At 33.6% G+C, this 18,756-nt stretch overlaps 1 protein-coding gene and 1 long non-coding RNA gene across 2 annotated transcripts; both read left to right on the top strand.

Moving 5' to 3' along the window:
• The first annotated feature begins 14 nt into the window (after positions 1-14).
• On the top strand, positions 15-1,567 carry LOC134726450 (epsin-like). The gene is made up of 2 exons (XM_063590854.1): positions 15-138; positions 753-1,567. The coding sequence occupies exons 1-2, from the start codon at positions 15-17 to the stop codon at positions 1,565-1,567; spliced, it is 939 nt and encodes a 312-aa protein (XP_063446924.1).
• A 7,687-nt stretch (positions 1,568-9,254) lies between these two features.
• On the top strand, positions 9,255-10,914 carry LOC134727073 (uncharacterized). Its single transcript, XR_010108709.1, has 3 exons — positions 9,255-9,446; positions 10,001-10,083; positions 10,837-10,914. It is a non-coding gene; the product is annotated as an uncharacterized LOC134727073 (long non-coding RNA).
• Positions 10,915-18,756: the final 7,842 nt, after the last annotated feature.

The raw sequence follows: 18,756 nt of genomic DNA, 5'->3' as shown, positions 1-18,756 counted from the left end.
TACAGAATTACACCATGGGTCTTAACAGTGGAACAGTACAGTATAACACCCTGGGTCAAAACAATGGAACTGTACAGAATAACACCCTGGGTCTAAACAATGATGCATTACAGAATAGCATCCCGGGTCTAAACAATGGTATATTATAGAATAACACCATGGGTTTAAACATGGTGCAGTACATAATTACACACTGGGTCTAAACAATGGTGCAATACAGAATAACTCCCTGGGTGTAAACAGTGGAACAGTACAGTATAACACCAAGGGTCAAAATAATGGAACAGTACAGAATAACACCCTGTGTCTAAACAATGTTGCAGTACAGAATAACACTCTGGGTCTGAACAATGGTGCAGTACATAATAACACCCTGGGTCGAAACAAAAGTGCAGTACAGAATAACACCCTTGGTCTTAACAATGTAGCAGTAAAGAATAACACCCTGGGTCTAAACAATGTTGCAGTACAGAATAACACCTTGGGTCTAAACATTGTTGCAGTACAGAATGACACTGGGTCTAAACAATGGTGCAGTACAGAATGACACAAAGGGTCTCAACAATGCTGTAGTACAGCATTACATCATGGGTTTAAACAATGGTGCAGTACAGAATAACACCCTTGGTCTAAACAATGGTGCAATACATATAACACTGGGGGTCTAAGCAATGGTGCAGTACAGAATAACACTCTGGGTCTTAACAATGGTGCAGTATAGAATAACACCTTGGGTCTAAACAATGTTGCAGTACAGAATGACACCTTGGGTCTAAACAATGTAGCAGTAAAGAATAACACCCTTGGTCTAAACAATGTTGCAGTACAGAATAACACCCTTGGTCTAAACAATGTAGCAGTACAGAATAACACCTTGGGTCTAAACAATGTTGCAGTACAGAACGACACCTTGGGTCTAAACAATGTAGCAGTAAAGAATAACACCCTTGGTCTAAACAATGTTGCAGTACAGAATGACACCTTGGGTCTAAACAATGTAGCAGTAAAGAATAACACCCTTGGTCTAAACAATGTTGCAGTACAGAATAACACCCTGGGTCTAAACAATGTAGCAGTAAAGAATAACACCCTTGGTCTAAACAATGTTGTAGTACAGAATAACACCCTGGGTCTAAACAATGTAGCAGTACAGAATAACACCCTGGGTCTAAACAATGGTGCAGTACAGAATGACACCATGGGTCTTAACAATGCTGCAGTACAGCATAACACCCTGGGTTTAAACAATGTAGCAGTAAAGAATAACACCCTTGGTCTAAACAATGTTGCAGTACAGAATAACACCCTGGGTCTAAACAATGTAGCAGTACAGAATAACACCCTGGGTCTAAACAATGGTGCAGTACAGAATGACACCATGGGTCTTAACAATGGTGCAATACAGAATAACACACTGGGTCTTTACAACGATGCAGTACAGAATAACACCCTTGGTCTAAATAATGGTGCATTACATAATAACACCTTGGGTCTAAACAATGGTGCAGTACAGAATGACACCATGGGTCTTAACAATGCTGCAGTACAGCATAACACCTGGGTCTAAGCAATGGTGCAGTACAGAATAACACCCTGGGTTTAAACAATGATGCAGTACAGAATAACACTCTGGGTCTTTACAATGATGCAGTATATAATAACATCCTGGGTCTCAACAATGGTGCATTACAGAATGAAACCATGGGTCTGAACAATGCTGCAGTACAGCATAACACCCTGGGTTTAAACAATGGTGCAGTACAGAATAACACACTGGGTCTTTACAACGATGCAGTACAGAATAACACCCTTAGTCTAAACAATGGTGCATTACATAATAACACCTTGGGTCTAAACAATGGTGCAGTACAGAATGACACCATGGGTCTTAACAATGCTGCAGTACAGCATAATACCTGGGTCTAAACAATGGTGCAGTACAGAAAAACACCCTGGGTTTAAACAATGATGCAGTACATAATAACACTCTGTGTCTTAACAATGCTGCAGTACAGCATAACACCCTGGGTTTAAATAGAGGTGCAGTACAGAATAACACACTGGGTCTTTACAATGATGCAGTACAGAATAACACCCTTGGTCTAAACAATGGTGCATTACATAATAACACCTTGGGTCTAAACAATGGTGCAGTACAGAATGACACCATGGGTCTTAACAATGCTGCAGTACAGCATAACACCTGGGTCTAAACAATGGTGCAGTACAGAATAACACCCTGGGTTTAAACAATGATGCAGTACAGAATAACACTCTGGGTCTTTGCAATGATGCAGTACATAATAACACCCTGGGTCTAAACAATGGTGCATTACAGAATAACACCGGGGTCTAAACAATGTTGCAGTAAGGAATAACACCCTGGGTCTAAATAATGGTGCAGTACAGAATAACACCCTTGGTCTAAATAATGTTGCAGTACAGAAAAACACCCTCGGTCTAAACAATGTTGCAGTACAGAATAACCATGGGTGGAAACAATGATGCATTACAGAATAGCCCCATGGGTCTAAACAATGGTGCAGTACAGAATAACACCCCGGATGTAAACAGTGGAACAGTACAGTATAACACCAAGGGTCAAAATAATGGAACAGTACAGAATACCACTGTGGGTCTAAACAATGTTGTAGTACAGAATAACACTCTGGGTCTGAACAATGGTGCAGTACTTAATAACACCCTGGGTCGAAACAATGGTGCAGTACAGAATAACACATTTGGTCTAAACAATGTTGCAGTACAGAATGAAACTGGGTCTAAATAATGGTGCAGTACAAAATGACACCATGGGTTTTAACAATGCTGCAGTACAGCATAACACCCTGGGTCTAAAAAATGGTGCAGTAGAGAATAACACCCTGGGTTCAAAAAATGGAACAGTACAGAATGACAATTTGGGTCTAAACAGTGAAACAGTACAATATAACACCCTGGGTCAAAACAATGGAACAGTACAGAATAATACCCTGGGTCTAAACAGTGGAACAGTACAGTATAACACCCTGGGTCTAAACAATGGTGCAGAACAGAATAACACCCTGGGTCTAAACAATGGAACAGTACAGAATAAAACCCTGGGTCTAAACAATGGTGCAGTACAGAATACCCATTGGGTCTAAACAATGATGCAGAACAGAATACCACCCTGGGTCTTAACAATGGTGCAGTTACAGAATAACACCCTTGGTCTTAACAATGGTGTAGTACGTAAAGAATAACACCCTTGATCTAAACAATGGTACATTACAAACTAACACCTGGGTCTGAACAATGGTGAATTACAGAATAACACCCTGGGTCTAAACAATGATGCAGTACAAAATAACACCCTTGGTCTAAACAGTGAAACAGTACAATATAACACCCTGGGTCAAAACAATGGAACAGTACAGAATAACACCCTGGGTCTTAACAGTGAAACAGTACAATATAACACCCTTGGTCAAAACAATAAAACAGTACAGAATAACACGCTGGGTTTAAACAGTGGAACAGTACAGAATAAAACCCTGGGTCAAAACAATGATGCATTACAGAATTACACACTGGGTCTAAATAATGGTGTAGTACAGAATGACACTGGGTCTAAACAATGTTTCAGTCCAGAATAACACCCTGGGTCTAAACAATGGTGCAGTACAGAATAACACCTGGGTCTAAACAATGTTGCAGTACAAAATACGCCTGGGTCTTAACAATGGTGCAGTACATAAAAACACCCTGGGTCTAAACAATGTTGCAGTACAAAATAGCACCCTGGGTCTAAACAATGGTGCAGTACAAATTGACACCTGGGTCTTAACAATGGTGCAGTACAGAATAACACCAAGGGTCTAAACAATGTTGCAGTACAGAATAACACTCTGGGTCTAAACAATGGAACAGTACAGAATAACACCATGTGTCTAAACAATGGTGCAGTTAATAATTATTGGACAAGGGAACATACCGGTACTTGAAACTTATTTATTACTAGAGCACACCTTTGATATCGTGGGCCCGTGACTGAATTAAAGTATATAACTATGCATAATCTTTATATTTAGTATTGGTATTGTCATCTGATTATTTCATAAAGATGCACTTGAACACAATTATTTGGAAAATAAAAGGGCCTGGGATGAAGTACTATTTAATCAACAGCATTGTCCTATCATATGATTTGTAATAGATAAAGTATCCTTTAATTTGCTGTTTTACGTCTATCAAATTGAAAACTGTACCTATACGTTAAAATACTCAATAGGGAACAATGTGACAATTATTAACATTAAATTTAGTAGTGTCAACAATTCATACAGAATAACACCCTGGGTCTAAACAATGGTGCAGTACAGAATAGCACCCTTGGTCTACCCTTGGTCTAAACAATGGTGCATTACAAACTAACATCTGGGTCTGAACAATGGTGCACTACTGAATAACACCCTGGGTCTTAACAATGGTGCAGTACATAATAACACCCTGGGTCTAAACAGTGAAATAGTACAATATAACACCCTGGGTCAAAACAATGGAACAGTTCAGAATAACACCCTGGGTCTAAACAGTGGAACAGTACAGTATAACACCCTGGGTCAAAACAATGGAACAGTACAAAATAACGCCCTGGGTCTAAACAATGATGCATTACAGAATAACACCCTGGGTATAAATAATGGTATAGTACAGAATGACACTGGGTCTAAACAATGTTTCAGTCCAGAATAACACCCTGGGTCTAAACAATGGTGCAGTACAGAATAACACCTGGGTCTAAACAATGGTGCAGTACAAAATACGCCTGGGTCTTAACAATGGTGCAGTACAGAATAACACCCTGGGTCTAAACAATGTTGCAGTACAAAATAACACCCTGGGTCTAAACAATGGTGCAGTACAGAATAACACCCAGGGTCTAAACAATGTTGCAGTACAGAATAACACCCTGGGTCTAAACAATTGAACAGTACAGAATAACACCATGTGTCTAAACAATGGTGCAGTTAATAATTATTGGACAAGGGAACATACCGGTACTTGAAACTTATTTATTACTAGAGCACACCCTTGATATCGTGGGCCCGTGACTGAATTAAAGTATATAACTATGCATAAGCTTTATATTTAGTATTGGTATTGTCATCTGATTATTTCATTGAGATGCACTTGAACACAATTATTTGGAAAATAAAAGGGCCTGGGATGAAGTACTATTTAATCAACAGCATTGTCCTATCATATGATTTGTAATAAATAAAGTATCCTTTAATTCGCTGTTTTACGTCTATCAAATTGAAAACTTTACCTATACGTTAAAATACTTAATAGGGAACAATGTGACAATTATTAAATTTAGAAGTGTCAACTCCGTGATTATGACCCGTGTATATAGCAAAATTCTAAATACACCGTTTGGTGGTGCGCCTGTGTGATGCGGAACGTACAGATAAGGTCATATTTAATAGGTGAATATACTAATGGTATCGGTATCGGATTCGATCCGGAACTTGTTAATTATTTGCAATATTAATTATGTGGAAAATAAACGGGTCTGGAGTGGTGTAATTTTTAATCAACACCATTGTCCTATATTAGCTTTATATAAAGTTGAATTCTTAGATTTGTCGTTTTTAACCCCATGACGGCTGATAATTTGGACCTCGTTATTTTAGTATCATAGATCATAATCATTAATATTGTTGATAAAAGACAACGTTATTATGGATCTCATGGCAAACTTATCCATCTTAATCAACGAATTTGTTATAGTGTACAGTTGTTGCTCTTCTATCTATACTTAAAAACAATGGTAGGCATACATTATTATCCAAACTGAGTGAATAACAATTAGTTAGTCATATGAAAATTTCAAGTAGTATGACAGTCTCGTCGTTCCGTCCATTCTATGAAAATACGTGTATAACTGCAGCTTTTTGCCACCATAGGCTTTCTATCGTATCGATAAACCTGAAGATAAATACACGCACTGTGTAATAGTTAAACATATTAAAAGTATTAAAAGAGGTATTGATTTCATCAACTTATCCAAAACATTAAATGACTCTATCATTAAACATTATACCTCCCTTCTTTGCTAACACATAGTCATTTGTTATTGCGTATACATACAAAAACACAGCAGAAATTTAATTATTGATTTTACGTCAATAACATCTGACGTCAATGTAGAAAAAAATACTTCTCAAACTTTAAACTTCAAAACTACAATAGGTCGCATTTTTAAATGTTCCCTTTTGTAATAAAATTAAGCCATCTAAAATTAAACAACTTTGACTGATGGTCAGTACCTTTATTTAATTTCCATTTCTACCGACCGAGAGATAATTTGGGAAGAGAAATATGGCCACCTTTGGTCTCTTTTGAACCAACAGTTTAATCCTTTCAAAAGTGGTGGTGTGTCTATTTGGTTTGGAGAACGTATAGATTAGCTAATATGTTCAGATAGAATTCAGACATAACATTCAAATATTCATATAGAGGGAGTTCCAGACGCTCAGTACATTATGAAACCTTGAAACAATTCTTTGTCGGGTCTGAAGTTGGCTGATTGCAAACGAAATTTCTGTAACGAAATAACTTTTTTCAATAGCAGTCAATAGCAGAAATAACTGTTTCCAGTAGCAGTCAATATGTACAGCTTTCTTCTCGGTTGACCCCTATTACTGGACCTACATATTCTACGTATTTGAACTTGTCCTTAACATGTATGGAATATTTTCCAATGGACATTGTTGTTATTTTGTTTCACAAATACTTTCACTTACTAGTAAATCGTACGCAAAACCATTACAAGCCTGAAACTACATGCACAATTATTAATTTTAAACCTATAGAAATAATCATCTCATCATATATATCAGGATAATAATTTCGTACGCCAGACGCGTGGTTCGTCTGTAAAAAACTGACCAGAGACGCTCGAATCAATACATAATAAAACCAAAATAACGTTCAAGGTTGAAGAACATGTTGAATATAAAAAGTCTACCAACAAAATAATTATTAGAAAAACATATTTTTCGTTGCATTTAAATTACTTGACTGTGCATTTTACATATTGCCAAGGTTAAAAGAACAAATGGTAAACACATGCTGTTGCGAGTAAATACATTCGAGTTTAAAGGTTTCACAAGGTTTGCTTCTTTTATTTATTTTGGGGTAACATAACATTCAACGTAAAACAAACCAACAAATGCCATATTGATCATTGTAGTAAATGCAGATGAGAAAAAAAGAAGAAGAAAAATTAAATGTGTTGTGAAGACTACTGATTGCTTTAATATTAACCTTTTATCGCCTTTATGTTAATAATGGCAATGAGTTTAATAACGTCGAGGCCAACATGTTCAAATAAATATAAAACCTTGACACCTACATGCTGATTATAAATACATGTTCAATAAAGGTTACTAATTAGAGAGCAGAATCACGATTAAAACAATGACGACGCTAGTGAATTTACTTCTATGTATAGCTGTTTTGATTGTGCCAGGTAAGTTATTATTGCCTATCTTTTATGGCTGATGACTTATAAATTCTACTTAAACGATTTTTGTAATTACATCTTTATACCAGTGTTCAGAAACACGTATCACTGGTTGGTTGTTAATTCCTCTTCATTTTTCCAGATATAATTGGAAAATAAATCTAGCATTTGGCAAAAGTTTTTTTTTTCTTTCAACTTTAATTTGTATTTTATATCAACATGCCAAATGGACCAACTCATCGTTAACCAACTTATATGATCATGCCTGGATCGCACAAGTAGTACAATCGGGATCAGATAATTGTTGCCTATTATACATTTATAAAACAACGTGACTGAACAATAAGAGGTTTTAAAATGAAAATATCTATCAACTTATTGATAACAAAAGATAAGTTTATCAAGACATTCTCCGCTTTTAAGTTATGATTTTCCTACCTTTAGACAGTGTTTCCATTGCAAAACAAATATGATAAAATTTAAAATTTGAAATACTATAAATGTTATAATTGCTTAATGATATTAAATGTGTAGTTTTTGTCTAGCAATGCCTTTCTTTCGCAATGATAACTAAATTACATTATATAAATTATATATATCCCAATTGATACGATATTCCCGTGCTTGCATTTCCTATCATGATTTTCTTGATAGAGGGTTACTGCTCACAAGGAAGCTATTAAACCAAAAGTTCCAAATGGTGAAGTTAAAATCATCCCTTCGTAAATTTTACGGACGCCATCACGAGTTGGTTGACCGTTATGGAGTGACCGTTTCACAAGTGATATCGGATGTGTTACTTGCGTCGTAACTGCAGTCCCCTTCCCTTTCGTGATTTTGACCTACCGAATTACGACTTTTTACCGGATTTGTAATCACATAATCAACACGACGGGTGCCGCATGTGGAGCAGGATCTGCTTACCCTTCCAGAGCACCTGAGATCACCCCTAGTTTTTGGTGGGGTTCGTGTTTTTTATTCTTTAGTTTTCTATGTTGTGTCATGTGTACTATTGTTTTTCTGTTTGTCTTTTTCATTTTTAGCCATGGCGTTGTAAGTTTGTTTTAGATTTACGAGTTTGACTATCCCTTTGGTATATTTCGTCCCTCTTTTACAATTATTATCTAGCAACGTAGGCAACTCGTACACGTATATGTTCCCAACTGTAACCCGGGAATTTAAAGGCTAATGTAAACATGAAATGATATATAACAATCTCAGTTGGTAAACTCTTGAATGATGAAATAAAAGTGTCTCCCTTGTGGTAAGTAAGTTTTGGAATTTTGCAAACACATAAAATATCAGGTCACACGTCTTGCATCAATACCCATCTTTATTGAACTGAAACGTTTACAGATTGAAAAATGAGCTTATGAATGTAAAATTACAAATTTTTGTTAACAATACGTTGTTTTCATATTGGATGTTACGCCATATGTTTTTCGAGTAGAATATGTATACTGAAGATTGCAAATGAACACAACATTGTAAATACAATTATTACGGGCTAGTCATTAAATTAATTTACAGTTTAATCATCACATGCACCTGTTATTTTATAAAGGTGTTTATTCTGATTTGATTTTTAAATCATGAATACTCGTCGATATATGCTTAAAACAGTGAACTGAACTATAAACATCATGGGTTGGTAACAAAAGACGGGATATAAATTTCCAAATATGAAGTGTTGCTCTGTTTTCTTGCAATTAACTGTTCACAGTTTTTTTTCAGGATCTGCATTGTGTAACTTTCCATGTGAATTGATTGGTAAAACATTTACGTTGGAGGATCAGCTTGATAGATTTGATATAGTTTCAAATTTGAGTCTTACATTTAGTGAATTTAATAGCTCACAGGCTTCCACGCCATTTCTAGGATTCACTCTTGATCTTACATGTATACAGATTGACGGATCTCACCTTTTGTTAAAGTAAGTTTTCTGGTTATTAACGGACCTTAACTTTTGTTAAGGTAAGTTGCCTGGTAATTAACGTACAGTACCTTTGGTTACAGTAAGTTGTATGGTAATTGACGAACATGAAAAGGGAACGGGAATGTGTTTATGACATAAGGAACATATCTGCTATCTTTTTTGAAACGTTAAAGGACATGAATCAATTAAAATATCAATTAACGATTATTGTCATGTTGTCTTATTTGTAGATCTTTCTTTCGGTTTTAAAGCATCCTCGGTTTTCCAATAATCGAATATGCGTGTTTCTAATGACGGTTAATCCAGAAAAGCGCTATAGACACACACAATTTTCATTCTTTTAATTTGTGATTTCATGTGTTTATAGCATTTTTTTATGAAAATTATTTCTTTGTCCAGAATACACAACTATGATTTATTGTAAAGTATATGTATGAACAAATCTTTAGTTTAATACGCGTGGGTCTAACTGAAACGACTAAGTATGTACATGTATCGGTTGCATGTAATGAAATGAATAACTTAATGCTTTGTATGCATGGCTTTTACAGATGGGCTACACCAGAAGGAGATTTCTACAATTGTTTGACAGTGAAGATTGTAACCCCTGATGTGTACACATTTGTCTTTAGAGGTGAGCATTTTACCTTTAGTATAGATTGCTAAGATGGTGTATATCAAAATGATACAGAAAGCTTGATCTTAAAAGCAAAGCATAACACAAGTGTTCTACCAGACAGATTTGTTTCAATCGCAGGTGTTTAAGATCTGAATGTGAAAGAGTTTTGGATATATTCTGGAACAAATGGTTTTAATTTAACATATTTTCATTGAAATCATTACGTTTTTATGATCAAATTATTGCTGTTGAAAATAATGCAGGAAAATACGATGGAACAATAAGGCGCAATAAAAAGCTCTTTTTACATTCATGGAAGACAATATTTCAAAATCTTCATGTCATTTCAAATTTCCATCTAAAGACATCTTTAATCAGGATAATATATGTAAAATTTAGTAATACTTTTCCAAAGGGTATTCTTCCGCTGAGAAATGGAAAGTTGTAAATAGTTTCAAGTTAAAAATTAGTTTTTTTTTTAATTCTGACTTTGGAAAGCATCTGTAAAATTTCTACACCATATTCGTACAACGAACACGTATACCTTTATCCAAATATCAGAGATATGTGTGTTATTGTCAGTTACGTCTCTCAATCTGTATCTTCCGTATTTTAATAACTAGAATGTATATTATATTGTATGTATGTCATGTATATGTTGTAATTGTTGAAAATAATAAAAAAAAATAGATAAAAATGAAATGTTATGCAGTTATTTCAATTTTATACAGCTGTCTGACTTATTTGTACTAATTTTGTAATTTGTAGATTTTGAAGAAGATGACGATTTTTGCAAAGCTTGTTACGAGGCTAATGATAAAAACGCCAATTTTGGCGCAGCTAGAGGTTTGTATATTTTTGTTTTTTGTTATACCTGTTGTTCAAATGATCAAATTAGTTCCATTTAATGATTTGTATTTTGATAGAAATAGGTTTATTATAAACGAATAAAGTTTCCTTTATATTAAAAATATATCGAGATTGTTCATTTGCTCTTTTATTTTTAAATCGACTTTATGGTCTTTGCTTAGTCATCCAGATTTTTCGCAACCTTTCGTTCCGAGCCTGATAAATATATTTTAGTAACACAAATTGAAATTGAAAACATATTTCATCATGTTTATATTCCTTATAATTAAGAAAATTAAGATAAACAAAGATATGTTCGGTTTTTATATAGAAAAATGTTTTTCTCACAGGGTTAGCAACCACAGACCTAAACATGAGTTATTTGTTTTTTGACTTTATAATTCGTTAAAAACTTTCAATCGATTTATAAGTTGCAAAGAAATTTGATGAATTTAATTTCTTTATTCATTCATAATATCGAACATTTTATATTGATTTTGGTCTACTTTCTTTTCAGCGAATGGTGCTAGAGGTAAATCTAAGTATAACAAATAGAGAAAACGTATTGTGTAGTTCACTACTTTGAGTATCTGATTCAACATAAGTATCAGAGTCAAACCAAAATAGGTCAGGGGACCATCTTGTTTCCTTTTATTATTTAATTTAGTATACTAAATGAATTATGAATCAATATCGATGGAATCAAAAATGCAATATTTTACATTTTTTGTGTGTGTAAAAATATAGTTTCCATTTAAACTACTGTAGTCTTGATTCGCAATGAATTAAGCCTCTTTACTTAAAACAAGCGCGAATTATGACTGTGACTTACCCATAAATATTTGAAATTAATTGATACGGTTCCGCTTAAAATTGTATTTTTTACATGTATAACAAATTATAAAGATTTGTAAAGTTTATTTGAAGCCCATCTGTTTCCAAGCATTGCATATCATAGTATGATAATTACAATGTTTTTAAAATTTAACGTTTATATTTTACAATTATTTTTTATAAATCTTTTATAGACGCTGCAGATGTAATGACTTGCGTAGAACGCCCCAAAATATGTGCTACATATTGCAACAGTCCTGTACAGCTCGAACAGTGCCGCCCACATGGATTTTATCACTCAAAGTATCAAAGACCATCATACAATAATAGAAAAAGGAGACTGTTCAGAAAGAGATATTAGAGAAAGATATTTGGAAGATATACATATTTCCATTATTCACAGTAACTGTTGTATATGCAAAATAAACAATTTGAGCATCAACTTTTTTTTATCGTTATTTACATGATGAGATTATATAAATTACATTGCCAAGGTAAATGCATTCAATTTGGTTTAGAATAATTGCTAAACCTTTCGTATGGGTTCGTTAGTTTATGCTGCATGTTTGGTCTCCTACCTTTCATGTCCTCCTTTTCTAGTGGAAATAAGAGTTACCGATTATTTTGATACTGTTATAAAAGACAAAAAAATACTATTATTATCTGAACACATTTCTAAGTAAACATTTAATGTTATGCTATTGTTTCAGAAAAAGGGAGAAGGTTTGGATCCATTAAAACGTTTAATCCCGCTGCAAATGTTTGCACCTGTCCTAATCAGGAATCTGATGTACAGTAGTTGTCGTTTGTTTATGTAATATAAACGTGTTTCTCGTTTCTCGTTTTGTTTATATAGATTAGACCGTTGGTTTTCCCGTTTGAATGGTTTTACACTAGTAATTTTGGGGCCCTTTATAGCTTGTTGTTCGGTGTGAGCCAAGGCTCCATGTTGAAGGCCGTACTTTAACCTATAATGGTTTACTTTTTAAATTGTTATTTGGATGGAGAGTTGTCTCATTGGCACTCATACCACATCTTCCTATATCTATTTAAAACCACTGTCAGTCATTTAGTACAATTTATCGAATAAACATATTTAACATGCAATGATTCAGAAAACTCGTTGCAGCTATTAGTATTGCTTCGTAAAATACAGCAATGTATTTTAAAATTTGAATAAATGCACATTTTACGATTATTATTTTCTATGAATGAATAATAATCATTATACCAAAAAGATGCACATTGGAATTATATTTTTAAGCTAAAAGAAAGGTTAAATTAATTTGATTTTAATTTGGAAAACAATAAGGCAATGCCATCAATTTAAAAGCTACATGTGTATTGAGTCAAGTTTGTTAAGTTTGTAAATTGTTTTAATTATTTTTCAATTGAATTGTTTTCAATTGTTTTAGTATTGTAAAAATAGCCAGACAGATAGTGTTCCCTTTGCGAACTTGCAGTGCAAAAGAGATGACAGGCATACGATTATAGAACTGCTAAATAATCATGATAATAGCAAACACAAAATATTTAGTGAAAGAAAATCTCGACAAAAATGATGGAAACCAAACATCTAATTTATGTTGTTGATTTTTGGTAATTGAGAACCTTGTAAAGTTTATTCACAACTAGACAATATCTATATTCCGGTCGATATAGTCTTTGGTCATTTATTTCCATTTTTTGCCATCGCTTTGTCATGTGTTTTTGGCTTAAAAGTTTCCATTCTTGGTTTCATCAGCATGTCATTTATTTGAATCACATCTTTGCTCTTATTTATTGGGTCGCTAATATATCTCGTAAGAAGGTTTTACTACAATTAGAACACTTAATTACATTATTGTTAAAAAAAGTAAATTAGATCAAGATCTAATAAAACTTACGAGACAGATATATACATCTCATGATCGTATCAGACAAATTAAATAGAGTTAGCCAATTGCTTCAAATATCTTAGAAATACGCTAAAGGGGGTATGGGAGTCTAAAATAAAAATGAAAGAATGTGTTCATACATTGCCAAAACGTAGTATCTATTGATACATGTCGAAAAATATAATAAAAATGATAGGTCACCGCGCATTTCCTCAAGCTACAGGATGGAACAAAATGACACATTTTGGATGAATTATACAGGAAAAACACTATTTTGTGATTAGAAACTAACAAAATGATAAAATTGTTAAACACTTCAGGAAAAGATAGCTTTCAGACACTGCTTTGAGAAGATCAAAAGTAAAGATAGGGTCGCCGTACGTTTTTTCCGGCTAAAATACAAAATATGAAAATTCCGTGTAGAATCCTTCAGAAAAGGCACTGTTTTAGAGTTACCTCCCCTTTAAATGCCAATTTAAAAAAAGCAATAAAAACAATTAAAAAAAGTTACCATTTGCAAAAAAATTAATAATATTTATAAGTTATATTCTTGTAAATTGGTTCTTATAAATGAAAATTCACATTGAATATTTGCATACCTGCGTCAAATTTTGCTAACTTGATGGAAAATCTGGACTTTTGGTTCTCTGAATTTTACAATCCAAGATGGAGAAAGACACCCATACCACCTTAATGACGTAAACTGAACATGCACAAACGGTCAAATGAATCATTCCAAATTTGATTTGGAATGCAAAAAATTAAGTCGTCTGCGTAACATCAAATAGCAGCACATATTTGGTTACAATTTGGTCAAAGAAATTGTATTCATAACCACCATGAGCATCTGAGACCAACACGGATGTTTGGTGGGATTTGTGATTCTCAGTTGTTAGTTATCTATGTTGTGTTTTGAATAATGTTCAATTTTGTATCGTTTGTCATTTTTTTGAAAGCTATCGCCTCTGTTTTATTCTTACATTCATGGTTCGTATATGACATTCCCCACAAAGAATGACGAGTTAAACATCGCAATTTGCATATTATTACGTGAATATTGATCTGCACATGTTATCAAAGAAAACATGTCGTAAACAATTAGTTTCCGACGAATAATTCAAAAATACATATACTTAATGATAAAAACATAATGTTGAAAATAAATGAAACCCACAAGATCACTGTTCAGATTAGGACCTTGTTTATGTAAAAACATTATCATCTTTCTTATGCAGTATTCAAGTAATGAATTGGTAAACAATTCTTTAAGTGTTTGTAAATAAGCGGGATATCTAGCAACAAACTATTACCTTCCCTGATAACAAGGACAGCTGCATCTATTTGTCTCGTTTTAGTAAAGACGCTAGTAATTATAAGTATCAAAAATACAAAGTAACCAATGAAATGACGCAAAAGATAATTATTTTAAACATAATCGTATATGTACCATTAACAAAATACAATCGCATAGGGAAGATTTTGCGGCACACTAAATGACCTTAAATAGTGTCAGTCCTGATTAAAGTAAGACTACCATTGAGTGTTTTTGTAATAGAATAGCTGACCCATTCATACAACATATACTAGTAATCTTGTACTTAATCCAAATGAAAAATTCAATACTTAGCAGTTGTAATTGGTTATGTTTACATGTACATAGGAATTCTTAAGAAGACGTGCACATGTTTCTTTAATAACCATATTCTGGCCTAAGAATTACATTAATATTACTTCAAATTCAACCCAATACTCTTTCTCAATCCATGTTCTCATGCTCAATGTACAAAACAAAGAATGCACGGAAGAAGTTAGAGAACTGTAAGAGAAAATAGTGATGAAGTGCCAAATTTGGATTCTCTTTTTTTCATTTTTTTCTTGTCTGAAAACAAATTGTTATGGCTAAATAAATATACTGACAGACTTTAGAAACGCAACACTAGATTATTTTTGTGTTATTTTTGAATGAATGTGTCAACGTCAATAGCGATTACTGCCCGTTACAAACGCCAAAATGATTGTCAGAAAGGCCAACAAATTCTGTCTGACATTTTTTGGGTTCTGTTTTACACCTTCTGATTTTGCATTTGTTCAACCCATTAATTGGTTTTGGCAATTATGCGGTTGGAACTTGAGGGCTTTACAGGTTTTCCTTCAGTCAATTCTTTGGCAATGCAGTTAATGGGAAACATTTATGGTATGAATCTGTACTCAATGGCACTCGGCAATTTTGTTAGCAGTTGAAGTTGCGGCCGTAAACATGATTGGCAAATGACGTTTCATAATCAAATTCTGTTAATGTTCATTGTCACTACACGTTTATCTGTTCATTGATGGCCAGCAACAAATCTTGTCTACTTGTATCGTTGTCGGAAGGACACTAGGTCGAGTTTCTGAAGACATACAGCGCATTTATGTTTTCATGTTTGCAGTATTCTCCAGGGCTAATTCAGTTCTAAGTTTTTTTTTTTATTTCTCAGACTTGGCAAAATGGAGATGCAACATTTAAAAAAAAAAATAAGTAAGGCAAAGGATTGAAAGAACTGTTTCACAAAGCAAAAACAACAGAAACAATATTTCATGGGACCAAAATTTCGCTTTAAGAAATTCAAGCGACTTAAAAAATTCGGTATGTTCAATAACCACAGGTTAGTCAGATTTTGATTTTTTTAAGGAGAAAGAAGCATGATAAGCATGAAAAGTAGTTGTAATAGAAATACAAAAGATTTGGTAAAAAAATCAACAAAATAAGTGTTGCGTTTCTAAATTCTTCAGTATATTTCCTTCATGCTGACTGCATCAACACGTGGATATATCTTCGGGATAACATACATACATAAAATTTTATTAATTTGATACAAAAAATATAGTCTAACTTCGACATGAATCCGCAGTTTTCTATTTCGATAATTGAGGTATCGCATTTTATCGCTATTATCTGTATTTTTCCTTTGATGTTTTTTTGTGATAATTTTCATATCACTCGTGTAGAGTGAGAATGAAAATTATCGCTAGTTTCTAAGGTCCTTAGCAACAGCGTATTCAAAATCTAATTCATGCGCTAGTGTCGACCAATCAGAAAAGATTAGCCGGAACTATACAAAAAAATGTTATCGGATGACTGCGCGCTGAAATGTCAACAACACAAGATGATTTCACGTTTTAATATCTTACCGTGAATTTCGCCGTTAAATAATTTATTGGAAGGTAATAAAAGTAATCAAATCATGTTTTTAACAAATAGAAAATGTTTTTACATATGTCTATTTCAATTAGACAAATCATCGTAGGTCTGTCTGCATGTACATTTCTTCATGCATGTATATTTCTTCGTCTGATTTGAAAATACATTATATATTCAACCGTTCACTTCATTTTATTACGTAGAAACACCAAATTACAGCTTATCAACACTTGAACATTGAAAATGGTCTTCTCCATATTTGAACACGCCGGATGGTCAGATGAGACATCTTTTTTCAAATGAATGAATTACCTGAGCGACTACATATTTATATCAAATAAGCCTCCGCCAAAAAAATAGTACCACAAAAGAAAATGCATTATAATCGTATAAGATACGTTTTTTACTTAAATTTAAATTAAGTGATATTCGAAAATACAAATAATAGCGATAAATAGATTATTTATGTTTTTTTTAAACTCGATGCATTTTCTCATTCTCATCTCATCTCAGGGCTCCGCCTTTCGATGAGATGAGAATGAGAAAATGCATCTCGTTTAAAAAAACATAAATAATCTATAATTATCTAAAGATAAACTGGACTTCAGAGTGATCAAAAGTAGTTCCTCAGTATTTTCAGCTCCAATGTAAATGTTAAAATATACCAAGAAGTATCAGATCTTTTCTGACTTCAATTTGCACTCAAAATCTTAGCATGCTCAAGTGTTTAACTATTTACTGTCAACACATCTGTGGAATGACGGTCACATTTTGTATTGATTGTTAAATACATTTGCTTTCATGCAACATACATTTTTAACCTTTCTAAAGGACTGTAGAACAACCACATACATGAATGAGGGTCCTTTACAGTTATAAAAATATCCTATGGTATTATGTCTGGATTAACAAGAGCTCTTTGAATTCTAAGTGCCATTTTCTGTTAGGACAGGCGCATTAACTTCAACTACTTCAACTTGACAAATAAGAAATGTAATCACGTAAATGTTTCATTAAGACTGTAAAGTTGTTACCTTTCCTCGTGAGATTAAATCTAGCGGCGTACTACAGTACATGATATATAAGGCATGGAGATGTTATTGTTACAGATCAGCTCAATTATCTTTAGTAAAGGACTTACAAATTAATGCAAGATACAGTCACAGAAAAAACATTTGTCTGAAGCACCTTTCTCAATTTCCCTTTTTGACCATCACTCAATTTAGTAGGTGAAAACAAAAGACGTAAAAATATTTCTGGACCTACATTTGTGTATATGACCCAAAAAGGGAACTTTGCCAAAAGGCCATCTGAGATCAACTGTGACTGAGGATAGGTACCTTAGTTTTATTATTTATTTCTGTCAGCAAAGGGTAACTAGGAAATAGACATATGGTAGCACTTGACGTTTTTCCAGCCGGTAGAGATATTAAATTCAAGGACTCATGTGAAGGGAGAGCCAGGCGCTCAGTACACTACAAAACTGTGCAACATATCTTTTGAGGGGTCCTAAGTTGGCCAGTCACAAAGGAAACTTCTATACATTTCTTGACTTATTCTCTTTCGTCAGTACCAGACGACATTTTCTGCTATTCTTCCAGGTCGACCCCTATTCCAGGACCTACCTATTGTATCTATCTTTTGATTTTCACTCGTCTTGAAAGTATATGAAATATTTACCAATGAACAATTGTAATTTTATTTAATAAATCATGGAAAGCTTACAATTAAATACACAATTTATATTTTTAAACCGATATATGAATGAGCGCAAATTATATATCAGAATTAGAATTTTGTAAATTGTATGGTAGAAGTGTGGTATATCAAATAGACTCACGAGTGATGCTCGAATTACAATATTTTTAAAAACACCAAACAATGTTTTAGGTTGAAGAGCATTGAGAAAATGCAAATAGTCTATAAAAAATTTTAAGAATATCTTCT

This window comes from Mytilus trossulus, chromosome 7 (assembly GCF_036588685.1).
Source record: "Mytilus trossulus isolate FHL-02 chromosome 7, PNRI_Mtr1.1.1.hap1, whole genome shotgun sequence".
Classification (NCBI taxonomy): domain Eukaryota; kingdom Metazoa; phylum Mollusca; class Bivalvia; order Mytilida; family Mytilidae; genus Mytilus; species Mytilus trossulus.
This window is presented reverse-complemented; position numbering and strand designations above follow the sequence as displayed.

Coding starts and splice junctions, on each gene's coding strand:
- LOC134726450 (XM_063590854.1), top strand. CDS start 15: ATGGGTCTTAACAGTGGAACAGTACAGTATAACACCCTGGGTCAAAAC. Junction 139..752: donor CATCCCGGGTCTAAACAATG/GTATATTATAGA, acceptor ACAATGTTGCAG/TACAGAATGACACCTTGGGT.